This window comes from Phocoena sinus, chromosome 11, assembly GCF_008692025.1.
Source record: "Phocoena sinus isolate mPhoSin1 chromosome 11, mPhoSin1.pri, whole genome shotgun sequence".
In the NCBI taxonomy this organism is placed as follows: domain Eukaryota; kingdom Metazoa; phylum Chordata; class Mammalia; order Artiodactyla; family Phocoenidae; genus Phocoena; species Phocoena sinus.
The window spans coordinates 76,618,151-76,645,791 of NC_045773.1; the positions used below are offsets into that span (position 1 = coordinate 76,618,151).

General features: G+C 35.2%; 1 protein-coding gene across 4 annotated transcripts; it reads right to left on the bottom strand.

Moving 5' to 3' along the window:
- Positions 1 to 27,603, bottom strand: MMUT (methylmalonyl-CoA mutase). Of its 4 annotated transcripts, none has more exons than XR_004352206.1 (13): positions 27,430 to 27,603; positions 23,653 to 24,077; positions 22,065 to 22,432; positions 18,464 to 18,621; positions 17,535 to 17,706; positions 16,009 to 16,257; positions 13,276 to 13,387; positions 11,758 to 11,873; positions 9,798 to 9,913; positions 7,812 to 8,210; positions 6,787 to 6,934; positions 4,265 to 4,432; positions 1 to 469 (listed from the first exon to the last, which is right to left on the bottom strand). XR_004352206.1 is itself a non-coding variant. In XM_032648710.1 (13 exons), the coding sequence occupies exons 2-13, from the start codon at positions 24,035 to 24,037 to the stop codon at positions 341 to 343; spliced, it is 2,253 nt and encodes a 750-aa protein (XP_032504601.1). In that variant the 5' UTR covers positions 24,038 to 24,077; positions 27,430 to 27,601; the 3' UTR covers positions 213 to 340. The 4 variants fall into 4 exon arrangements, 2 of the variants coding, with proteins under 2 accessions (XP_032504602.1, XP_032504601.1); XR_004352205.1 differs by having other exon boundaries at positions 7,338 to 8,210; XM_032648710.1 differs by having other exon boundaries at positions 213 to 469; positions 8,079 to 8,210; positions 27,430 to 27,601.
- Positions 27,604 to 27,641: the final 38 nt, after the last annotated feature.

Below are 27,641 nucleotides of genomic sequence, written 5' to 3' on the forward strand. Positions count from 1 at the left end.
TAGGCATTGTTTAATTCTTAAAATAGAAAGTAAATAGGTTTATAAGAAATCTTTCAAATAAATATCACAATTAAAAAAAATAATACCTTTGTCTAGAGTTTCTGACAAAGTATTGAGCATATGTTATAGAGAGTTTTTAAGCATTTTTTTTAATTTTTAAAATTAAAATTAAAGTGAAACTATACATACACACTTATAGCATAACAACATTCTTATAAGTCAGGTGCTTGAATGTAAAGCTTTCAGGAAAGCACATATTAGGTGTTGAATAATTTGAAGACGTGGCTTCTTTGATCATTAGTGAAAGAATAGTTTAGAAAGCTGAAACAAAAACAGGATGTTACATAGATTGTTGCTTCTTTTCCAAACACTTCTCAATATCATCAAGCACTTGAACGGCAGCCTTTGGAATTCGAGTCCCAGGACCAAATACATTGGAAACACCAACTTTAAACAGAAATTCATAATCCTGTTGAAAGAATTTAATTAGTAAAACAGACAATATTTCTAATTTCAAGAAAATGAAACAAAAGGACAATGAATGCTGTCCTTTCTTCTTTATCCCCAACGCCTCAAACTTTCTCATCCGGTACACTCTTGGCATTTGGGGCTGAAAACTTCTTCCTTGATTGGAACTGCCACTAGCACCACCGTTAGTACTCCAAGACATTAAAAGAACAAAAGACATCCTGCCCATTTTCCAAACACCCCAGCATGTTGTTTGTGGTGGGAAGCTGTACGGTCCACCAACTGAGAGCTTCTGAGCCCTAAACCATAATTTTCTCTCATCTAAATTTTTACTACTTGCCATTATTTGTGTTAAATTTAGCAACACATTATAGCTTTAAATTTACAAGGCTATTTATTTCCTCCAAGGTAATTTTGTCTACAGCTAGTGAATGGTGTAGTACTTTGAATTCGGCTTCGTGATGGAATTAGGTTTCCTAGAAATGAAAATTAACTCATTTAAAAAAATTCTCTGTTGTTGCTGCTGCTGTTTGTTAGTTTTACACAAAGTTTGAGTGAAAAGATTCCCAGGGCACAAATACTGCTCCAGGCTTTGGGTTGTTTTAATATCAGAATATTTGTATTAGGACGTGCTTTAAAGCCCTGACCCTCACCCACTAGGCTGATCATACATCCAGGACATTCTGGTTTGTGCTTATTGCTGCAACAGCTTTTTTGGTTTTTTTCCCATGAGTCTTTTTTTTTTAATTATTGAGGTATAATTGACACATAATATTAGTTTCAGGTATACAACTTAATGATTCAATATGTGTATATACTGCAAGATGATCACCACAGTAGGTCTAGTTAACATCTGTCACCCTAGTTACACAATTTTTTGTGTGTGCACTTGTGAGTTTTGTGTGTGCACTTGTGAGTGCAACTTGTCAGTCGTGAGTTTAAGATTTATACTTAAAACTCTGTAACACACTGAGCTCTTGGTAACTCTCTTAGTTACTTAGTACTATGTCCTTAGTCCTTAGTCTCTAAGGTACTACTTACTTACTTACTTACATACTACTCTCTCAGTAACTTTCAAATATGCAGTTCGGTACTATTAACTATGGTCACCATGCTGTACACATATTCCTAGGACTTATTTATTTTATAATTGACAGTTTGTACCTTTTGCCCCCTTCACCCATTTCACCCACCCTCTACCACTGCCTCTGGCAAACCATCAATTTGTTCTTCTCCATATAAGTAAGATCATGTGGTATTTGTTGTTTCTCTGTCTGACTTATTTCACTTAGCATAATACCCTCATGATCCACCCATGTGGTCGTATATGGCAAGATTTCATTTTTTTATGGCTGAATAATATTCCTCTGCGTGTGTGTGTGTGTGTGTGTGTGTATGTGTGTGTGTGTATCACATTTTCTTTATCCATTCATCCACTGATGGACGCTTAGGTTATTTCCATGTCTTGGTTATTGTAAATAATGCTGCTATGAACATGGGGGTGCATATATCTTTCAAGTCACTGTTTTTGTTTTCTTCAGATAAATATCCAGTATTGGAATTGCTGGATCATATGTACTCCTATTTTTAACTTTTTGAAAAGTCTCTATATTGTTTTCCATACTGGCTGCACCAATTTACATTCCTACCAACAGAGCACAAGGATTCCCTTTTCTACACATCCTTGACCACGCTTGTTATTTCTTATCTTCTTGATGATAGCCATTCTAATAGATATGAGGTGATATCGCATGGTTTTGATTTGCACTTCCTTGATAATTAATGATGTTGAGCATCTTTTCATGTACCTGTCGACATCTGTTTATTTAGATCCTCTGTCCATTTTTTAATTGGATTATTTTTGCAGCATCCTTTTTAGTAGTACTCATTTTCATTCTTAAAAGTGATCACATTGGATGATTAATTACATGGTCATGCTAATTATCCCCCAGCTACTTCTTTTCTATCTCTATTATTTCCTTATAATATTCTTGTAATACCATAATTCTGCAATGGCACTTAACATGTGTTATCGCTATAAGCTCCACAATGGCAATGGCTCAATCATTTTGATTAACCGCCATATATTAGTGCTTTCTAATCTAAAATCTAAGAGACTTTCAGTTGAATAATAGCAACATTTTATATATTTACTGGAAACAAATAATGAGAAAAATGCATGGGTGTTAACTGATACATAATTATATTATAAAGGATACCCATGTTAACACACAAGTGTGTCATTACAGAATATGATCCTTAGTCTTTAAACTCATGGGGAAAAAAGTATGGCAAACACCTACAGATATTCTAGGTAATTTAAATATCCAGAGACTTATACAAAATATATTTCTTGAAAATGTCAGCTCACTTATATAACAGGCCTGCATTTCTTCTCAATTCATATGTCAATGCCAGTATTTTGTGCTGCCTAATTATTTTGGTTCTTAAATTTTAATGTCATGCCCAAGAGCTTAGGGATTATAGACTCTAAAACTGCAATATAGATAGAAGTGTTCCACAGACAGACAGCAGTAAAGACTAAAAGCCCTTTATATTCCCAAGTAGTAAACTATATTTATGAAGATAAGAGCAAATGTGCTAACAAAAGCAGTTTTGTGTTGACTGTAACACATTAAGTATTGTGTTGTTAGAGAGAATAAGTAATACATAGCTTGGTCACCAGCCCCACATTGTCACCAATCTCACAACCTCATACATATGTGTATTTTCTCATTTCCTAAGTAGTGTATTCATTATTTTATATTCTGAGTTGTAATGGAGGGAAAACAATTGTAGACATGGGCACAAGGTCACATGTCATTGACAGATTCCTGCTATATAGTGGTGAGGCCTTTATAGTATGTATGAACCATTTACTTAGGAACATTTTCATGTAAAGTTCTTGTAACTCAATACTTTTTCCATTCTTAGTAAAAGAAGAAAATTTGATATAATTAAAAATTAAATTGGAAATAGACCCAATTTATATCTTAACTATTTTAACTTATCAGGAAGGTGTCCCTGCCCCCTTAATAAATTAATTGACATTATTGTTACCTAGCATCCATTTCTCCTTTCCTAAGAGGATCTACCTTTTTGTTCAAGAATCCACCTCTGCCCCATTCAGCCAATAATTTTTAGGACAGGCTGACTCCATTTATGTCTGAATTAGGTATTTTTGGCTCTAAGAAAACTATTCCCCAATCAAATTAGCTTCATGAAAAAGGGCCTCTTACAGGACCAAGTAATTTATACAGTGCTGAGTGAAGGCAACATTTAGGGATGGGAACAGACAGGAAATGGACAAGGCAGTGACTCTAAAACAACAGAAGTGCTACCGACTGACTGACTAAAGGACTGGCTCCACTGCTAGGACAAGGGGTGCTCACTCTATCTCTAGGGAGGGGCTGATATAGTCACTGTGTGTTCACCATTTTTTGCTACTCCAGTTGTGAGATTTTATTACTTTTATCCTGTTCCTTCTCCGTCATTGCTTATTGAATATAAAGAAGATAGATCTCTATCTAGGTGACTAGTTTGTAGGGAGGCAACTCTCTCATACAAGCATTATATATTATTAAATCAAATTATGCATATTGAATTATAATATATTCTGAATAGAAAACAACATGGACCACTTTTATAGAATTTACTTAGTAAATGACCTAGGAAATGATCTGGCTCTAAATCTGCAACAAATTTTTAGAGAAAGTATATAGAAAATTAAAGGACTATGAATAAGCTACTCAGGTTTCCCATCATGGTACTAGAAAATGTAGGAGATGAACGATACCTGTGGTGGTATCACCCCCCCACACATGACGAGAATATCTGGCCGTCCAAGGGCGTTGAGTTCCTTGATGAGCTCAGGAACTAGGGTCTTATGCCCAGCAGCGAGTGTGCTCACACCCACAGCATGAACATCTGCATCCACAGCCTGCTGGGCCACTTCCCGGGGAGTCTGAACAATTCAAAAGTAAAGAGACAAATCATTATTTATTCCGAAAAGTGTTTCTAAAGTGTTATACTACTTCAATCAACATTCCAAGATTTTCCTCATTAAAAATCTTGAAGTGAATATAACTTCATATTTCATCATCAAATACCAACTCATCCAATTATTATAATAAACACCAGGGCTATATCTGCTTCTAGCACTACAAACTATCAATTAGATTTAAGTTACACCAAAATATAATTCCCCCCAAAATGTTCAAGATAAAGTAGGAATATAGGCAAAGTATATATTATCTCTTCATTATAATTTTTAAAAAATACATCTGTTGTCTTCACTATCAACATTTACTGAGAGGCAACATGGCATAGGATTTATAAAGAAGTAAAAGACTGAACATAAAATGCAACATGAAAAAGTGAGCCTTAGGTTTTAAAATAGAATGGGAAAGAACAAGATGGTGAACTAGGAAGCTCCAGGACCTCATTCTTCCATGGAAACACAGAATTAACAGTAATATATGGAGCAAAATAAGGTGAGAACTATAGAAACTAGTTAAGGGGCTACAGCACCCAGGAAAGTGCATAAACAAGAGAAAGGATGGTGCCAAGGAGGGCATGCCTCTCATTTATTAACTGATTTAACCATTGGGATATAGAAGCATAAAGGATGTTTTTAAACATTCTATTATGAATTGAATTACCAAAGATCATATCTGCTCTGTAATGAGTCCGTGACATTGCTTTGATACTGTACACATATATTTAAATCATTTCATATAAAAAGTACCTACAAGTTTCTTATTGTAAATGTAATGTAAATTAAGACAACTGGGAAGGATAAGGCCACCTGAGAAACCACTGCACAATTATAAGCACTAAAAATACTATCAAAATCTGTGAATTTTCTGAGTTGGCACGATTTTAAGGCTCATAATTTTAGTGCAGAATCAAAAGATTTTATACTCAGTAATGGATCTACATTCAAGAAGATCTCTAGGTAAGTCATACAACATATTGGTAAAACCTTGAGTCTGTGAAAAATATTAACACACGAAATTAAAACCTTCAAAAGTGTGCATATTCCTGCTATTGATTTCTTAGAGGTAAGACATTTAATTTAAGCATGATTTGTTATTCATATCATCCATGCTACCAAAATTGATTAGATTAAAATTCCATTTAGGGACTTCCCTGGTGGCACAGTGGTTAAGAATCTGCCTGCCAATGGAGGGGACACGGGTTCGAGCCCTGATCCGGGAAGATCTCACATGCCAAGGAACAGCTAAGCCCGTACGCCACAACTACTGAGCCCGCATGCCACAGCTACTGAAGCCCGCGCGCCTAGAGCCCGTGCTCTGCAACAAGAGAAGCCACTGCACTGAGAAGCTTGTGCACCGCAACGAAGAGTAGCCCCCGCTCGCTGCAACTAGAGAAAGCCTGCGTGCAGCAACGAAGACCCAAAGTAGCCATAAATAAATAAATAAATAAATAAGTAAATATATATTTAAAAATTCCATTTAAACAATTCAGTTCCATGCCTTATGTTTATATAAATTAAACTGTATTTTAAATGATAAAATGTTGCAATTTTAAAAACATCAAATCTAATTTTAATTAAATCAGTCATCATAGAACTGTATGATTGTACCTTCAGCCACAGATAAGTTTTTTTTTAATGATGTAGAATTATGGTTAACAAAGTTGGTGGTATTAAAAGACAAATTATATTTTTGCAGATGGTATATAATGGGGAAATGAACTTTTGGTTATTTGAGAAATTCCTTTAGATGCCAATGTTCCTTTAGACAACAATTTTTTAGAATTCTTTTATTTTATGAAAAATTATTTCCCAAAAGCTAACCACTAAATATTGAAAATGCATTATATTTGATCACTATTTAAAACAAACAAACTAAAGCAAAAGGACAGCAAAATGTAAGTAAAAAAGTAGAATGGGAAAGTATTCAACTTAGAGGAAGACTGAAAGCAATCTAAATACAGTGTATATACTATTTGTTTAATCTGAAACATATTTGAGATTCTTAACAAAACCCACCTTAAATGCCTAAGACTCTAAACACATTTACATATTTATCTACCAACACAGTTCAGGACATATCTCCAGAAGTCTGTACTAACTCTTTATAGTAACAATTTCTTCTAGCCTCTCTAGAGTAATATTTTAAAATCCCAAATGGGAAAACTCTTATGGGAGACTATAAAGGCTGGGCCTCTTCAGGAAGATTTACTTCTTTCCTGGTGAAAATGCAATGAATACTCTTTTAGTCTTCATTCCAGTTGACCTATCCACAGTATGTAGCAATAGTACTTGAAATTCCTCCCAACAGTTTTCAATACCTGAAAAAGAGGACCAATATCCACATCAAAACCAAGATCAGCAAATCCTGTAGCAATAACTTTTGCTCCTCTGTCATGTCCATCTTGTCCCATTTTTGCCACAAGAAGACGAGGTCTACGACCTTCACATTCCATGAATTTCTGAACCCTAAGGAACATTTAAAAATACAACAGTTATATATTAATTGCCCAAAGGTAAGATATAAGACTCTAATTTATTTGCAGTAAATCTTTCAAGTTTATTTAAAACATCTAATCTGTTTACTCATATTTTGTTAATATCTCTGTTTCACATTAAGAACTCCATTAAAGCCTGAGTATGTTTACCATCTCCCCCCTTGGAAAAAAATTTGAAAGATGGCACAGACTGTAAGCCTGTAACACTGAGAACATCACAGTGAAGCAAGATAAGGAAATAACTTTACAACTTAAGACAGTCCCCAGAGTACAATATGCAGAAATAGTTAAATATAAACTAAAAAATGCCTTCAGAAGTATTTGTACATATACGTGACTCACTAGCTGTTTTGAACTGTCCATACCTCACTTACCCTTCACAAGTGTGAACTCCCCCAAGGTGACCTCAATGTGGTATCTTAATGTATAATCAAAATACTTGCTTGCTTAAATCAATAAATTTACACCTCAGATGAAAAAGCATGAAGAAACAAAGTTTTGTTAAAAGAAAAAAAAATGTTCCATTTCGATGACTTTCACCTTGGCTGTTTTGATATTTATTTCATATATGAGTAGTGACATAATATTTTTCATGGAAAATTTATTACAGTGGTTGAGAAAACTAATCATCAGGAAGCTACTACTCACACTTCAGAAGCATGATCAATTTATATTAATTCATATTTCCAAATCATGTTTGTTATTTACTGTCAGCCCAGTGACGAGTGATTTTAATTTTTGCATAGATGGCAACCAAATATTTACTTTCAAATAGGAAAAGTAAGATTTTATAATTATTTGAGCAATTAAACAATGTAAATAAAACTTAAGAAAATATGAAAATGTACCATCATAAGGAGATTGAAATCTAAGTACCTGGAGGATATGAAGCAATATCAATGTTAGTTAAACAAACATTTGCTTGAAATGAGAAACTCCTAAAGGGGACTGTGGTGAAAGTTCAAGATATTATTTTAGTAAAGCTACAGATTAAGAGGAAAGTACAAGTCAAATATTTTCCAGCGGTATATGAAAAAATTAAGCCCACCGTAGATTCATGAGGATTGTGTTAACAGAAAAGATGACATTCTGGTTTAAGAAATCTCACATATTACCTCTTGATAGCATATGATATCTCTTTACTTTCTCCAAATTCCTGACGATAGGCTCCACTCACCATACGATCACTAGCTTTATGCTCACCAAATACCTTTTTCATGGCATCTGTGATTTCTCCAACTGTACATCTAAAATATTAAATGGAAGTTCTGTTAACATCATTTGGGATAAAAATATTTAACTTAACATTCAATATAGTTAGACATATTTTCTTACCTAAGTCAAAAACAGGCTGTCAAAAATCTAAATCTGAATGCTTTCTACTGCATTCATGATAGGATCTTTCCTCAGAATACTTATGAAAAAAAATGATTCTGAATGCCTTTACTGAAAAATGACCGAATGACCTAAAAACTACTAATAGACAAGCATCTAAAGGTTACTGAATAATTCACTGCTTAACAATACAAATGGGCAAAGACCAAAATTCCTACTGATATTTTTTGATAAAAAGTAAATCTTTTAGCATATTCCATTTGGTTATGAATTCACTCAACACGTCTTGAGTGCCTAATATGGGCCAAGCACTGCTAAGTGCTAGAGATACAGTGATAAATAAGACCAAAAAAAAAGTACCCGCTCTTGCAGAATTTATCATCTAGTCAGGGAATACAGATAATGCACTAACAAACAAATTAATAAGATAATTTCATATGGTAATAAATACTATAAAGACACTAAAATAGGCAAAATGGAATGAGGTGTTTGGGAAAAATGTTTTAGGGATATTGAAGATATGAAGATACAGCTTCTGAACTAAGACCTAAATGATGAGAAAGAGACACGCAAGGGAACTTAAGAGGGAGAAGTGTTTGAAAAGGAAATGCTAAATGCAGAGGCTCTGAGAAGTAGGAAAACATGTTTTATGTTCTAAAAATAGAAAGAAGGACATTGGTACACAGCATAACAAAGGAAGTAGGATAAGACAAGGTCAGAGAGGTAGGCAAGGATCATATCCAGCAGTCTTGCAGGCCATGGTTAAGATTACGTTTTAATTTAAAAGGACTGGGAGACCACTGAAGGATTTTAAGCAGAGAAGTCATCTTATTTCTTTTAAGAAATTAAAACAAAAACAACAAAAAAAAGGAAATTAAAACTGAAAAACAAACAAAAAAACAACCGATATACTATTCACTCCATCACTTAAGCACTTGAAACAACTTAAAAGTCCATTATATTAAGCAATAAACAAGAAAAGCAAAAATAATTTACTTTTTGACATTATTGTATATTGGGAGAAAAGTTTTTGTGTCACTTGCTTTTATGCATGTTCTGTAAGGCAAAGCACTGACTGCCTTTATGCTGGACTATCTTTTCAGAGATGTCTACACAGTACACAGCCTTGGAAAACAGAGATACCGTCCAGCTTGGACAAAGGGCAGGTTTGCTTACTGTCCAACTTAATAATGTCTCCCTATCCTTGAAAGTACATCAAACTTCAACATGCAAATCAGTGACACAGGTTTATTATAATAGCTCCGAATGTCCTGAGCCACAGGGAAATACATGAATATTAATACACTTCATTCAAAATGTATTAATGTTTTAAATGCACAGATGTTGAAGAAAAACAAGATTTTATTTTTTTTTGGTTTCCAATATTTTCTTTTAGGCTCACATGGTTTATAGAATCAGCCTTTTATTTAAGTACACCCTGAAAAACTAAACTGGTCAACTTTTAGGATTTGGAAATCTCCAAACTTACATATCCTTACCTTGCACGAGCTGCATCTACTGCAAGAGCGAGAATATTCCCATCTCCACTGGCAGCACATGCAGTCAGGGCAGTGAGACACCGCTCAGCCAAAGCTTGATCCCTGCTGGATTTGACCTTACAGAAAAGGGTAAGGAAAGGGACCATATATGTGATTAGAGAATAAAACAGAGATCAGATTATACTCTTATTTATATCATATGGAAATTGTTCCATAATCCTAACTCTAAAAACAAAAGAAAAAAATAGAAGAGAATAATGTTTCCTAGCATTGATATTCATTACATTTATTCACTCCCTCAACATTTAAGGACTTCCTAAAATAATACTAAATTCTGCATAACACTGATAATTCAGAAACAAGCAGGGCAATAATAAATAATAGTGCTGACCCTCCCAAGTAGTACATGCTACTTAATAGATTACAACTTACAGAATATTTCAGTTATATTTTAAGTTTCCCTTAGCTAATTAATAGTTTATTGGTAATAATATGTATGTATATTGCTATTCTACTTAAAAATAATCCCGAGAGAAAAAGAGAGACAGAGACAATGAGAAATACTGCAAAAGAGAGAGAAAGACAATGAAAAGTGTAGTCAAAAACATTCTCCCTTGGGTCTTAGCTCTACTCTGCTCTGCCAACAACCTGCCTAAACAAAGTTACCTAAAATCCAATTTTGTATAAGTTTTCACCACCTGTAAAAAAGTCTAAAATATGATACTGCCTAAGATGCCACTAAAATTATATCATATCTATAAGCAGAGGTGGGTTAGAAAATTTATATTAAAGGCAAGGAGGAACCCAAATCCATTATCATTATTGAATTTCTCACTCTTACCCCAAATAAGGTAGATCATCATTTATGGTAAGTGGATGCCCTCAAGCTGTGCGTTTAAGAGAGTTTAAGTACAAGAGAGGAAAAAAGCAGTTTTCCAAGTATAATAAATATTGAGACTTTTGTGACCACTGGAAATATAATGCTACATCCTAAATAGGACCCTTTAAAAAATGACAAAAATGTGGGAGAGGAGTCATTATCTCCTGAATGAGGGTGAAAAAGGAAATAATATCATTAAACATCTGTCATTAACTCTAATAGAAAAAACAAATGGAAGTTGAAAGTTATACATACAGTCTAACTGGACAACGTCTACTGGATTCTTAAAGAACATGTGAACTGAGGGGGAAAAGGTCCTATCTTAAACAATCATAGGGAAAGTTAACAGAGAAAACCATTAAGGAATTTCAACTTTCCTGCCTTAGAAATAGCAGTAATTACTAAAGCCAGAGATTAAGAGACCAAAGTAGCTTCATACAATAGAAATATATAGGTTACAGCAGTAAGAATTAATGTTTTATCTACTTTAGTATTTTATATACTTTGGTTCATCTCAGTGAGAAACTGGAAATTAAAACAGTTCTCTAGTTTCAATCTAAATATCTTTCATTCTAAACTGTATCTTACTAAAGCACTATTCAAATATATTTGAATTTTTTTTTTAATTGAAAGCAAATGATTCTTTCATAGTAGTATCAGGAACACGGAAATTAATTACCATGAGAAGACCTGGGTTCAAATATGGACTCTGAACTTAATTTTGTTTTTAACTTTGAGTGAGTTATATAATCATCTAAGCGTTACTTCAAATGTGTAAATTATAGAAGGCATTATTATTATGGTGTGGTTTTTAATAAGAATATATAAGTTTCACAGAGGCAGATATCATGATTAAAAACATGAGTGTTTGGTGTCAACAGACTTAGAGATTTGAGTCTTGGATGCTTAATTATTTATCCTGGGCAAGTTTCTCCATCTCCCTTTAGTTTCCTTACCTTTAAAATGCTGGGAAATAATACACACTTCATATGGTGGTTCTAACAATGCAGCAGGACAGCATGAGGGCTTGGACAGTGCCCAGCACACAGAAAACGCTCAAAATATGATAGCTGTTATTACCTTCTTAAGTTTTTCAATCTGCTTGTTACGCACTGAAGTATTATCAATTGCCAGAACATCCACAGATTCTTCTTTTTCCAACTGGTACTTATTTACTCCAACAATTACTTCAGAACCTGTTAATCTCCCAGAGGAAAATAATATGTAGATTCTATTCACAAATAACTGTCTAACAGTAATGCTCTAATCACCACACATATTTTCCTTATATGTTTGGTATTTTTAAGTAGCATTCTTACTCTTAATGAAATTTCAATATAGATCAGTGAAAACCAATATGGAATGGGGATAGGAGGGGAAAAGACAGGTATATATCAGAATCTCTGTAAGGGAGGACTTTGATTATTCACCCAAACTATATGCTTTCCCAGAGTTTCTGATAAACTCTCTTCTAACACTACAAAATTAAAACTCTAGTAGCAGCTACCAACTAAGATTTATAAGGTAGAAGACAAACATGCAATGGCTTTTCTAATATTTTCTTGAATCCTCTTACAGCCAATCACTTTTAAACAAAAAATACCTTTAAAATCTATAAGTGATAAACCAGAATTACAAATTATACTTCCTTAACACTATAAATATATCTTGCCTCAAACTACCAGATTATTACTCTAGCTAAAGACATACCGCCAAGAAAAGAGGTATATCCTACCTCAGGATATACGTCTTTTCTTATTTTCTTCATAAAACTTACCATAATCCGTAATTATTTTGTCTATTTATTTGTTTACTTGTTCATTTTCTCTCTCTCTCTTACCAAAATGTAAGCTCTATGGGTGTAGAGACCATGTCTGTCTCATTCACAGTTGTATGCCCAGACATAGCAGTGTCTCAAATACTAAAGACTAAAAAAGTATTGGCTGATTGAATGAATAAATAAATGAATAGTCCAATGCAGAGCACAATGACCAATAATAATGTCATCTTCAAAATGGTGGAGATATCTACCCACATATATACACATAATAAATGGGCAAACCTCCACACATACTTTGTACATATGTTTGCTTATGTGCATCCAGGCATGCAAAAATACAAACACAGAGATAGATACATATAGATTCATGAGAAACATTTTATCCAAGTTTCATTTTTCTATAATTTTTGTTTTACTAACTTTATACGTTATCTTCAAACAGAAATTAATATTTCTTTTCTTTTTTAATAGAATTTACATCATTTTATTTATTTATTTTTGGCTGTGTTGGGTCTTCGTTTCTGCGCGAGGGCTTTCTCTAGTTGCGGCAAGCGGGGGCCACTCCTTATCGCGGTGCGTGGGCCTCTCACTGTTGCAGCCTCTCCCGCCACGGAGCACAAGCTCCAGATGCACAGGCTCAGCAGCTGTGGCTCACAGGCCCAGTTGCTCCACGGCATGTGGGATCCTCCCAGACCAGGGCTCGAACCCGCGTCCCCTGCACTGGCAGGCAGACTCTCAATCACTGCACCACCAGGGAAGCCCCAATATTTCTTTTTAAATACTGGATTTCACATATAAACTCTTCTATTTTATCTTACCAGAATCTATTCTAGCTTGTCTTCGGGCAGCACATTCTTCGATTCGAAGTTTAGGTATTCCCTCTGCTACAGCTTTGGCCATTCCACCCATCTCTTCAATTTCATTAATGAGCTAACAAGGAAAAACAGATTAATAAAACTAGAAGAGAAGATGAAAATATTTTAATAAACAATACAAATGTGTTATGTTATATAATTACTAATGTTAATAAAATTATAAACTATTTTAGTGGTAAATTTAATGTTTCATAAGAAAAGAATTAACAATAGAGCATTAATTAGAAATTCTGCAGAGTTAATAATGCTGTATTATATATTTGAAAGTTGATAAGAGATAGATCTTTTTTTTTTTTTTTTCGGTACGAGGGCCTCTCACTGTTGTGGCCTCTCCCGTTGCGGAGCACAGGCTCCGGACGCGCAGGCTCAGCGGCCATGGCTCACGGGCCCAGCCGCTCCGCGGCATGTGGGATCTTCCCGGACCGGGGCACGAACCTGCGTCCCCTGCATCGGCAGGCGGACTCCCAATCACTGCGCCACCAGGGAAGCCCTAAGAGATAGATCTTAAAAGTTCTCATCACAAGAAAAAATATCTGTAACTGTGTGTAGTAATGGATGTTAACTAAACTTATTCTGATAATCCTTTCACAATATATACATATATTAAATCCTTACATTGTACACAAACTAATACAATGTTAATATGCCAATTATATCAATAAGAAAAAAAGACATTCTGTGCTTAAAATTATTTAAAAAGACAACAGATAAACTAACAAGTATATTTTGGAAAACACAAAAATCTCTCGCTCAAGTCTTAGAAGCCAACTAAAGATAACACTAATTCTGTAATTTTTAATTACATAAATAAAGTTTTCATGGTTACATAAATACTCTAAAAAGTATATTTCAAAATGTCATTTTATTTTTTGATTTGAGCAGCAGAGTAATGATATAACTCTAGCATTACTGACATCAAGAAATACCTAAATCTTCAATCACAGCCTCATATATACATGAGACAGTGGAAAATGGATGGTGGAATGGAAAAACGATTTTGTAGATAGGAGCAAGGTCAAATTGGCTTTCTGCTGATGGATTCAAGAAAGAAGAACCTGTACTGGATTCAACAGAAGCCAAGAATCTTCTAGGAAGCTAAAAAAGAAGGGGACTACTTGAGAATTTGCAACTACCTCTCTCCCATTCTGTCAGGAAAACCAAAATTTACTGAACTAGAGAAGCAATGGACTGTGAAACATCAAGTACAGGGAGAGGCAAGGATAAGATGTCTTACTGAAACAAAAACCTACATTCTGAATGATAAGATTGCAAACAAAAAGGCACACAGAGGAAACAGTGACAATACAGGATATAAAAGAAAACTTCAAAAAATATAATGATCCTCAGAAAAAGAAGAAGAGATTCTGTAATAATGAAACAACTAGTATGAATGCAAGAGGAAAAATTAGAAAACAAAAATGAGCTCTCAGAAATTAAAAATACGATATATAAATTTTAAAGTATTTAAGTAGAAAGATAAAGGTGATGACTCTCCAAAAAACCAGAAGAAAAACTCAAAGATGCATTATAGAACAGATAAAAATGTCAGAAATCATTTAAGGAGGTCCTTACCTGATAACCATAAGTTCTAAAAAGAGAAACCAAAGGAAAATGAGTGGAGAGAAATTATCAAAGAAATAATACACGACAAATTTCCCAGAGCTATGAGAACATGAAAAAGGGGCCAGGCGAAAAATGTCCACCAAAGGGGACAGTGCAGGAAAAAATACACACACCAAGGTACATCGACACAAAAATAAAGAAGAGATCCTGAAACTTTCAGAAAGAGACATCGTGAGTGAGAATAGCATCAGATTTCTGAACAGAAATATTGAAAGCTAGAATAAAAAGTAGGTGAATGCTTACAAATTTGCTTACAAACTCCCAAATGAAAAATTTCAAAACCAGACTATCAATTAAATATGAAAGTAGAATAAAGATATTTTCAAACATCCAAAGTTTCAACTAATTCATCTCCCATGCACCATTTTTAGGAGGTGCCCATAAGACGTGCTTCAAAATAACAAGGGATAATCAACAAAGAGACAGGATTCAGGACACAGATTCAACATAGCAGAGGTGAAAAGGATTCTGACAATAATGACTAAGGGAAGGTCAAGGACAACAACGGTCTAGAGAGAAACCAGTCTAAATCAAATGAGAATATAGAGGACTTCAGGAAGGATTTACACTGAGATATAATTATACTGGTAATATGGGACAAAGGAAAGAAGGGACAAGATCCAGCTAAAATACAAAGCTACCATACTAGCAAAGCAGTAGATAAGGTCTAAAATTGATTGAATTAGAACAAACAGTATATACATGTAATTTTAAAACATGGAGATAAAAACAAACAAAAAGACGTAGCTGACTCAAGGAAGCAGGAAAACAAGCAAGTGGAGGAGAAAGAACTGCTTTTTTGTTATAGTCTTTTAACATTAGTTGTCTTTTTAACTCTTTGAAATAAAATACTTTAATACAAATACAAATGTATTTTTAAATTAAGTTTCAGTTTTAAATACTATAAAGTCAAATCTAAAATTCCCTTTTCTCTGAAACACTTTATAAATCTTGATATAAATCTATAAATGATTTGATTTATAAATCAAAAATCTATAAATCTTTATAAATATGTAAATCTTATAAACAAAGTTTCAAAGAGGAGAAACTGACCTTCAAGGCAGCATCATAAACATCATTTGTGAGAGATTCCATCATATATGAACCTCCCCAAGGATCAGCCACTTTAGGAATCCCAGATTCTTCTTGAATAATGATTTGCGTGTTCCTGGCAATTCGAGCACTTTTCACAGTTGGCAAACCCAGGGCTTCATCAAAAGAATTTGTGTGCAAAGACTGAGTCCCTCCAAACACTGCTGCCATTGCTTCTACTGTGGTACGAATGATGTTATTGTAAGGATCCTAAAACATTTAGCAAAAGGTAAAAAATCAAAACAAAACAAGGCAACAACTGATATATATTGCAGCCGTAAAAGATGACAATGATTAAGCAGTGGCTGATGCATACTTTCTTTGCCAAAGTCTGTATTAGTCTTCAGAATATCTAATAAATTTAGACAAATAAGTAAACAAACCAGATTTAGGATTAAGAGCCAAAGGATCTAGTCTGTGCTTAGGCACTAAAACATTGCCTCTTATAATCATCTGAAATATAAGTATTTGTTGTGCTTATTTTTGTATTGCCTAAATAGTCTTCTATAAGTGCATCATGAATGTATACTTTGTCTACTTAGATTATTAACATACTTCATTTCATAGTTCACTATCTCCTAATTATTGTATACCTTGAAGTATCTACCTTAATGAGGTGCACAAAACTGACAATGATTTATTAATAAATGATTAATAAAACAGATGAACAATGGACTATAAGACAAGAAATATGACTTCTAGTTCATTCTGTTCCTAACTGTGATTTGGACAAGTCATTGGACCTTTCTGAACTTCAGCTTCCTTAGCTGTAAAAATGAGGAGGCTAAGTGAAAAACAATTACTAAAGTTCTTTCCAACTCTGAAATCTATTTTTCTCCATTTATAAGTACCTGAAATCATATTTAATATGGAGACTACTAGTTTTTGTTTTAAATTTATAAAAGCAATATAACTTTAAAGTTATAAATTATTTTAATGTATCAAAATAATTTAATATGTAAAGAAAATGCATGTTAAAAAAGATCACCACCGCATAATTTTTTAATGAAATGAAATTTAAATAGATTACTCAAGTGATAATAGTTTTTAAATTGTTTGTTTGCATGCATGCTTATTTAAACACAACTATAATAAAAAAATTTGTATGTATAAAATCAAATTTTAATGAGGAAATTTTGTGTTAAGAATTTTAACCATTAAAATTATTTAAGACAATATTACTTAAATTATAATTTGTACTTCTTCCTCATCATCACATTTTTTTACTTTTAAAAAAGTAAAATACACAGCCCTGCATGTAAGCTAAGATTTAAATGATCTTATATTGTTAACCAATAGAGGGGGCCAATTTTATTTATTTATTATAATTTGTGTAAAAACAAATATAAGTATGCACTACGCTTCAGAATAATTATGATTTTCAAATATTAGCAGATAAGTTCTTAAATCTGTTTCTTGACTATGCCAAGCTGCTTAGAAGAAAATATATGACTACTAAAATTCTACACTTTAAATGTTATACATACTTGCTCAGTAAGTGACCATCCTGAGGTCTGGCAATGTGCTCTTAGAAGAAGAGATTTAGAGTTTTTAGGCTTAAACATTTTCTCTATTAAGTGAGCCCAGAGTCTTCTCCCAGCTCTCATTTTTGCTATTTCCATATAAAAGTTCATCCCAATTCCCCAGAAGAAAGACAACCTAAAATAGTAAAGTCCAGAATTTGATTATGAAATGGAAATTAATTGTATCACATACACACATACATACACACAAAAAGCTCAGATTTTAATTTCAAGCTACTTAGTTTGAATTAAAATCAAAGCATATGTACTTCAGTAACCTTAAACCTGTAATAATAGATGACTTCTGTATTTTAAAATGGAAATATTAAAAGAACAAAAGCAAATCTGTCTTGAAAACCATATTTACATTTTAATATTATTTGTCAAATGTGCCGATTAACTGTGTTCTCTGAACAGCAGAGGCCAAAATTCCTCTAATTTACCAAGAAGTACAGTAAAATTTAATTCTGAATTTTAATTATAAACAGTATTGGCTTATTCCCTCTTTATCACTCAGATAAAACATAAAAAAAATATGGTATATTTATATATACAAATTCATTTTTATCAAAATATTTTGCAGGCTTCCCTGGTGGCGCAGTGGTTGAGAGTCCGCCTGCCAATGCAGGGGACACGGGTTCGTGCCCCGTTCTGGGAAGATCCCACATGCTGTGGAGCGGCTAGGCCCATGAGCCATGGCCGCTGTCCAGAGCCTGTGCTCCGCAACGGGAGAGGCCACAACAGTGAGAGGCCCGCATACCGCAAAAAAAAAAAAAAAAAAAAAAAAAAATATATATATATATATATATTTTTTTTTTTTTTGCTATACACTCATAAAATGGTCCTGTGAACTTTCTTAATGTTGAGGCAATACTTGAGTTTAATTTACTCACCTCGGTGCAAATTCATCAATTGTCAGGCCAGCTTGGAGTCCAGTTCTACAGTACTCCAACCCATCTGCTACAGTATAGGCCAGTTCCAGAATGGCATCAGCTCCTGCTTCCTGCATATGGTATCCACTAATTGAAATTGAATTAAATTTTGGCATGTGCTATATAAAATAATAAAAAAATACAACTGTAAATAAAAATATAAGAAAGGTTCTATTAAATCTATCTTCTAAAAGACAATATTATTTTAAAATGATATTCGATTCAGATATACTAATTAGTTCATAATATTAACTGAAAGTATTTAATGTTTAGTTACATTCAATTCACTTTCCAATTAAAATGGCTGATCCAATGAACCACTGTAAGGACTGTACCTGTTTATTTTTCTAGTGAAAAAGAATCACCAACCATCATTTAGCACCGAAAGTTAAACTCTGAAATTAGCTGGCTGAGGTTAGGAATGTAACCTTTGGCCCAAGAACTGAATGATGACATCTTTAATTCCAAACTCATGACTTCGACCTCATAAGAGGTCCTAAGACCTCAAACCTTTGGGAGAATCTGCTGAAGATGTATAAATTTAATTATTATTAACTAGTTATTAATTATCTTATTTGAATGAACTCATTGAATATGAATAAGTACACAGTGGGTAAAAAAAGAAAATGGTTCAGTGCTAGTACTATATATCAAAACAGGAAAAAATGCATGGCTTAAAAATCAAAGATTTCAGTTTGATTTACTGTGACATTTAATGCTAAGGATAATTCAGACAGGTTCCTTCTACCACAACCACTAATCCACTATCCCCCTAAAATGTCACATTAGGTGGGGTACATATCACACAGAACCTGCAGAACCAAAAAATGATTATCCTTCCAAGAATTAACCAAAGATAAAATAATAAAAACTAAATCAGACACTCATTACAGTTGGTTCAGAACATGGACTCAAGTCAGAGTGCTCAAATTCTAGTCATGTCACTTAACTAGCCAGAAGACTATAGGCAAGTTTCTCACCTTGTTATCTCTTGGTTTCCTAACCTATAAAATAGAGATAATAACTCTACCTTCCTCATGGAATTGTTGTAGGATTAAAAGAAATGATTCATCTAAACAACTTAGTACAGTATTATGCCCGTACACAGTAAGTAATCATAAAAAGTTAGCTGTTGCTAGTGTATGGTATAGATTATCTGTATTTTACATTTGCAAATATTTTATTTATAACTAACCAAGAGTTCTTGAAAAATGTTCATCACAAAAGCAATAAGGGGATTGAATTACATGGAATTGAGAGACTACTTGAATATATTTGGAGTTACAAATGAGAAGGAAACAAACATGTGCTTCTCTACTGAGAGGAGTTTAATAGTAGAATTTTTTTTAAGAATAGTAGAAACACTGGGAACATTGGAATATTATTCAGCCTTTAAAAGGAAGTAAATTCTGGGCCTCCCTGGTGGTGTAGTGGTTAAGAATCCGCCTGCCAATGCAGGGGACACAGGTTCAAGCCCTGGTCCGGGAAGATCCCACTTGCTGCGGAGCAACTAAGCCCGTGAACCACAACTACCAAGCCTGCACTCTAGAGCCCACAAGCCACAACTACTGAAGCCTGTGTGCCTAGAGCCCGTACTCAGCAACAAGAGAAGCCACTGCAATGAGAAGCCCGTGCACCCCAACAAAGAGTAGCCCCCGCTCACCGCAACTAGAGAAAGCCCGCGTACAGCAACGAAGACCCAATGCAGCCAAAAATAAATAAATTAAATAAATTTTTTTTAAAAAGGAAGTAAATTCTGAAACAGGCTATAATACGGATGAAACAAGGGCATTACGCTAAGTGAAATAAGCCAGACGCAAAAAGACAAATACTGTATAATTCCACTTATATGAGGTACTTAGAGTAGTCATATTCATAGAATCACAAGGTAGAATGGTGGTTGCCAGAGGCTGAAGGAAGGGGAGAATGGAAAGTTATTATTTAATAGGTACAGAGTTTCAGTTTTGCAAGATGTAAAGAATTCCGGAGATGGATGGTGGCGATGGCTGCACAACAATGTGAATGTACTTAAAGCCACTGAACTGTATACTTGGAAATGATTAAGATGGTAATTTTTATGCTATGTGTATTTTGTCACAATTAAATATTTTTTAGAGGAACAACATAAAAGTTAAGTTACTTCAAATAACATACTTGATCAATATCTGAAACTGGCACTTTTATCACTTATATGAAAGATTATATAAAGCAATTTTGAACTTGCAGATGACATTAGTGTTTCACAAGGTTAAATGCCCAAGTACATAACAGCAGACTGGTACTATCCACTCCAATAGCCATCCTCTACTCTCCTCTTGTACCTGAACCATACATTCAGTGCCAAAGTGTTCTACATTTCCAATCTTACCTCTTTCTGTCAACTGAGATATAAGTGGAAGTTTGTTCCTTCTGGAAGTTCACCTTTAATCAGAGGGGCTAGGTCCCTCTCCCCACACAAACACAGCCGGCCCACCTACTTCCTTAATCATGAGCTGGCACACAAACAATAGAGAAGCCAAATGAAAGGAGGCTGGAATCCTCACGACTGCGGTGTTTCCATACAACCAAGACCTTGAGTCTACCTTCCGACTTTTTTCAGTTGAAACAGAATTGACTCCTATTTAAAGCTACTGCTATTTGTGTATGTGTGTGTGTCATATACTGCTCAAATCAATCCTCCTGTGCATGTGTTCTTGAAATTGAAAAAGGTGATAGGCATGTATTCTATACAATTCATGTGAGCAGATGGAATCTATGAAAAGCAATAAAATTGAAAAGTATAAAGTTTATCAAATGAGGAGAGCAGGCAATGCTAGCAAGAGTTCGGAGATAACAGCAATTACAAGAGGTAAAGAGATTAAAAAAAAGCTTTGATGATGGAGGAGAGATGTGCCCTTTGCTATGAAATAATGGTCTAATTTTAAGGTAGGTAAGAAGAGAGCATTGCCAGCAAAAAGTAAAGTGGGAATGATGGGGAAAATATAAATGAATTACTCACAGGAAATGAAGAAGCTTTATGTTTCCCTGTAGAAGGATTGCTGCTAATATAGGAATACTATAAGAACCTTATTTGCTCACCAATCTTGGGAAAATGAACCTAGTTCAGGGGTGAAATATTAGGGATCTCACTGTGGTTGCAGATATAAGTGTTATCTTCTAATCCAGTTTTTTGCAGAAATAAAGCTAATATTTTGATCCCCATCTGTCTGACACCAGTGTCTATTCACAACTGGATCTGAACTTTGGAGAGAAATAAAAGAAGTGTAAATTATGAGCCCTCCCTGATTCTAACAAATATCAGAGAATAAAAATTTTAATAAAGAAAATACAGTAAATATCTACTGCCCAGATTCCCACAGGTAATGACAGACCATAAAACTAGTATATTAAAGACCAAAAAATAAAAACAATACACACACATAAACTCAAAACCCACACCCTGACTCTATACTACAACTATTACTCTGACTCAATTACCAAATTCAAATTAGGCTATGGCATTTTATAAAAATTCCTACATTCAAAGAACTACAGCAAAATCTATAATAACCACAAAGGATACCTTTGCTGTATATTGGAAGATGTCAGCAATAATTTTCATGGATGGTTCTGGAGGAAAAATATAAGTATTTCTGACCATAAACTCCTTTAGTATATCATTTTGGATTGTACCAGTAAGTTTCTCTTTAGGTACACCTTGTTCTTCCCCAGTTACTATAAAAGTTGCAAGAACTGGAATAACTGCTCCATTCATGGTCATGGAAACTGACATTTTTTCTAAAGGAATTCCATTGAAAAGAATTTTGGTATCTTCCACAGTGTCAATAGCAACTCCAGCCATTCCAACATCACCACGAACTCGAGGGTTGTCTGAATCATAACCACGATGAGTTGCCAGATCAAAAGCAACTGATAATCCCTGCTGACCGGCTAAATATATAAAGAAAAATAATGTAGGATTAGAGTCTGACATCAAAGTAAACTGATTTTCTTTAACACTACTTAGTGTTGATTCATCTCATCACATTATACTTTTATAATAAACATTTTTTATGCTCAAAACAAATACTTTATTTCCTACTAAAAGTCTGCTGTTTCCCATGTGCTAAAATGCACAAAGTGAATTCCAGACTTCACTATAGTAAAGGATAGATGGAACCAAACGTGCCATATATCTCATGTCCATCTAAAGATTTTATTATCTTAACGATTTTTAAAAATTTTTTTATTTATTTCTGGCTGTGTTGGGTCTTCGTTGCTGCCCGTGGGCTTTCTCTAGTTGCCGCGAGCGGGGGTTACTCTTCGTTGCGGTGCGCGGGCTTTTAATTGCGGTGGCTTCTCTTGCTGTGGAGCACAGGCTCTAGGCATATGGGCTTCAGTAGTTGTGGCATGCAGGCTCAGCAGTTGTGGCTCGCGGGCTCTAGAGCGCAGGTTCACTAGCTGTGGTGCACGGGCCTAGCTGTGCTCCGCGTGGTATGTGGGATCTTCCCAGACCTCCGTGTGGTATGTGGGATCTTCCCAGACCAGGGCTTGAACCCGTGTCCCCTGCAATGGCAGGTGGATGCTTAACCACTGTGCTACCAGTGAAGCCCTATCTTAACAATTTTTGATAGAAATATATTTAAAATTCATGAAAAGATATGGCTGTTTGTATATAGTTAACATAATTTAGTATTTGTATGCTCGCTTATTTTTGTTCTTGTCTTGACCTTTCAAATATTATGGGAAATAGAATTATGAAAACCATGCAAAAAACTAAAATTTGTACATGATCATTTGTTTATTCCTTTCTTGGGTCATCACTTAAACCACTTTCCCCTCCAATTCCTATCCTGATGGTTTTAAGTAAAAGCTTCTCAAAGGCAAAGCCAAGGTCTCTTTTCTTCATATAGCTTCACTTCACCTAATTCCTTTTACACAATGTGCATGTAAGTATTGTTTACTCTCAAGAATTTAGTACTTTATTCTGGGTCATCTATCTTTTTGACCGTGGAAGTTGAAAAACATTCATTTTTTTCAGAGTATAGCCTTAACTACAAAGTTATAAAGTGACTATTACCTTTATAGAGATTAACCAGCCTCCCTTCAAAAAAACTAAGATGAGGAAGTGTATGTTTGACCATAAATATTACGTCTCACTAAAATCTCACCCTTAATATTGTCCTTATAGAACTTATTGCTCTCTTCCACAGTACTAAAACCAGCATACTGGCGGATGGTCCACGGCCTAAAGGTGTACATGGTGGGATACGGCCCTCGTGTGAATGGCTTTACTCCTGGAAGTTCTTCAGGTAAGTCCTTGGTATCCCTGCTGGAATACAGAGGTTTTATGGAGATCCCCTCTGGAGTGTGCCATATTAGTTCTTCCGGGTTTTTGCCTTTCAGCTGCTTTTTAGCCAGGGCAGCCCATTCTGGGTGAAGGGGTTGTTGCTGATGCAGAAGTCGCTGCCATATAAGCCTGGAGCCTGATGACTCTTTCAGCTGCTTCAGGTGATGAGGTGAAAGCAAAAAAAGCCGACTCTTAGCCGTCAGCATGATGGAGCATGGAAAACACCCAACAGGAACAAGAACTGACCTAGAAAAAGAAACACAGTGAGTATGTATTTATAAGACAGCAGCAAAATAGGAGCTTTTGGTGAAAAGGGAAAAGAGAAAGAAAGGGTATATCAGTATGATTTCATCTCTTCTCCTCTGCTGCCCCCTCCACCTGATATTTTATAACTCTGGTCCCTCTTTTCCACAACTGCTATCATTGTTCTAGTTCTAGTCCTCTCCCTCAAGAGACTCTTGGTTTTACTGACCAGTCTTACCCCCTCTCATCCACTCCACACACTGACACCAATGAAAATATGATCATGTATCACAGTTCTCGTAAAATTTTTCAAAGGCTCTGCATCATGTAGAGGATCGAGCGTTGCCTCCTAACTAACTTTTTCATTCAAAAGGTTTTTATTTAACACCTACTTTATGACAGACAGTGTTGGACGCTGAAGAAAAAAGTGGTGAACGAAACAGATATTCAAGGCCCCCATGACCTGATCCCTGCTTATCGCTCAGAATCACCTCTGCCTTTGACCTCTACACATTTTGTGTTCTAGAGATACTGGATTACCTACAGTTCCCTGCATACGTCAAAGTTCCGGGACATGCTCTTGCTCTTCCATCGACCTAGATACTCTTCTTTGGCTAAAGCGTCACCTCCAGTACGCGGGCCTTTCTATGTGACAGGCACTCCTTAAGGACTTTATGTAGAGAAGCAATTTTAATCCTCGTAACACCACCAAGAAATAGGTACTAATATTATCCCCATTTTACAGATGAGGAAGCTGAGGCACGGAAGAGCTAGCATTTAAACCTAGGAAGCATTTAACTAATATACGCACAGCCTGTCCCTGAAACTACAAGCTCAGCTAAATGGCCTCTTCAGTAATCCATACCACAGAGCTCTGTTTCCCTCTTTATACATCTATCATCTCCCACACTACAATATATTAGAACGTTTTTTTATGTTCATATAAAATATTTCTTTATATACGTTTTATGTTTATACAAAACACACATATACAAAATTTCATATACTGTATATATTCTCCTCTATTCTATAAAGTGATCCAATATCAGAGCTGTATATTCCTGATAATTAGCAGAGTCTTTTTCATCATTTCAGGTAACTAAGTCCGATTTCATCATTTTACAGATGTAGAAATTAAAGTCCAGAGAAATACAGAAATAAAGTGGCTTGATCAAAATTCCACACAGAAAAGCAGTAACTGTTCACCTGAGTTACTAAATCCTGGTCAGAGTCATATAGTCTCAATATGTAGAGCCTAGTATTTTAAAAGATTTTGAGTTGCAAATTTTATCAGTATATTCATCATGCCATGTAGTAGATAAGGCAATAGCAAAGTGAGCCTAAAATTCTATTTTCCATACTATTTCTTACCTATCAATTTAGTGGAGCTTAAAAGAAAATAAGAATACCCAACATTTGTTAGGGAGTTGTGAAACAAAAAGACAATCCACCGGTGGGAGTATTAACTGATTTAACTATTTCCAAAAGCAAAGTGGCAATACGCACAAAAGGTCTCTGAAATGATTATGCCATTCCACTGAGGGCCATCAGTCCTGGGAAAGTTACTAGATAAAAATACATGTTCCCTACAGTTTTACTTGTAGTAAAGAAAACTTAGAAATATCATCAATGTCTAACAATGAAGAAATAAGTGAATTACAGTATATACAAATTATAGAATTTTATATAGCTATTAAAATATGTTTAGGACTTCAGCAAAACTAATCTTTGATGTCAGACGTCAGAAGAGTGGTTACGTATGGTGACTACGAGAGAAAGGGAGCAAGAAAGGAGCTTTGGGGTGATGGTCTTGATCTGAATTCCTATTATACAGATGTGTTCAGTTTGTGGAAATGCCTCAAATTTTACAATTATGATATGTGCACTTATCTGTAAGTATATTATACATAAGTTAAAATATGTTATGCACAGTTTCTTAAAAAAGGAGATAGGCTCAAATGTATTAAGTGAAAGATAAAAAACTGTAAATGCAATGTGTTCAACTAGTTAAAAAAGTGCATAGAACAAAGTCGAAACAGAAATACAACAAAAACAATTCCTATTTTCCTTTAACTACAATGATTTTTATTCTATTAAATCCATGGGGTCCTTGTCATCCAAGTTCTTGTGAGCCATAAACTACAGGTACCAGCTTAAAAGGTGGGTGAGAAAAATAAGTAATTTATAACTGAACCATTAGGGTAGTAATGATATAAAAAGTAATCTGAAAACTGCCTGAGACTAGATTGCAGACAGATAATATCAAACTCATTTCACACAAAATACAGGTAGGGCTTTTCTAAACCTGGATAAATGATAGGAAAGAGCCTTATATTATATAAGCGACTTCCTAAAATTGCATGGCAAATTGGTAACGGTTGGAAATAGACATCACTTTTAGATAAGAACACAACTTCTGCTGATGGCAACAGGATTTCTGCATTCTTCTCATATCCATCAAGAGAGGCTTCAGCATCCAAAGAAGCAACATGCAAAGCAAATATAATAAGTTACTGATGGTTAGAATGTATTAAAGGGCAACGATGAAGCAAGCCTGACCCCACACCCTCAAAAAATATGGGTAAAACACCTACATACAGCTCTGAATCAAATAACTTTCAAGTTTGTTTACATGTGGTTCCGCACTAATACTTCAAGAAAAGCTAGCTTGGAGAGGACAACATATAGTATGTCAATTAAATGTACTACTAGCATAAATAAATCATTAACCATAAGAAAATATTGGGAGAAAATCATCAAATGATTTTAACTGTGACACACATACACAGATTATTCAGAGTTTCGAGCTTATGAAGGATTGCTCTTTCAAGATAAAAATGAGAACAAGTTAGTAATTTACACTTTCATGTCAACTTAGACCTGTCTTTCCCCCTCTCACCCTTACCTTCATCTGTACACAGAAAGACACTTCCACTCCCGCCACCTCTTACAAAAAACCCTCACAATCACCGCGGCCTAGACGGAAGGCAGCTGTGAAGCCAGCACATCCCTCTGAAATCTACAATCGCCCTCGGCCTAGAGAAACTTCGGGGTGCCTGGGGGGCCAAGGAAGATGGCGACATGGCCTCTGGGACATTAAAGGCACCTTCTATCCTGCAGTACCTCCGGACTCCCCCTCGCTGAAAGAGAGCGGTCAGTGGAGAATCTAAACCTAAGAAGCAAGTAAAGGAGAGTGGGATCCCTTCCCAGTCGTAAAGTAAAGAAGGAGGAAGTTAGGAGGTTGGGAGGAGGGAAAGGACCGAGGCTCAGAGGACAGGTACGGGGGGAGACAGGAGTCTGAAGAATGGAGGGATTTGAAAGGCTGACGTTCCTCAAGGTGCACGGTCTTACTCACGGGTCGGCCTATCTCGGACCGCGGATGCGGGAGAGAACGGCTGGACCTCGTCGCCCCCAGCCCTACAAGTAAAAGGTCCCCAAAGCTGGGCCTGCGACCAAGCAAACGCAAAGGCCAGCGAGACGGAACGGGGGCGTCGGCGGATATCACCCTCTTTCCAGCCAATCTCATTGAACTCTCGCGGGAGCGCTCCCGATGACGTTGGGGGCGTG

Excerpts from the sequence above, each read along its gene's own strand:
- MMUT (XM_032648710.1), bottom strand. The coding sequence starts at position 24,037 with ATGCTGACGGCTAAGAGTCGGCTTTTTTTGCTTTCACCTCATCACCTG. Across the intron at positions 16,258-17,534 it reads GATGGTCACTTACTGAGCAA|GATCCTTACAATAACATCAT; the intron begins GTATGTATAACA and ends TAAATGTTTTAG. Across the intron at positions 6,935-8,078 it reads ATATCATATGCTATCAAGAG|GGTTCAGAAATTCATGGAAT; the intron begins GTAATATGTGAG and ends AATGTTCCTTAG.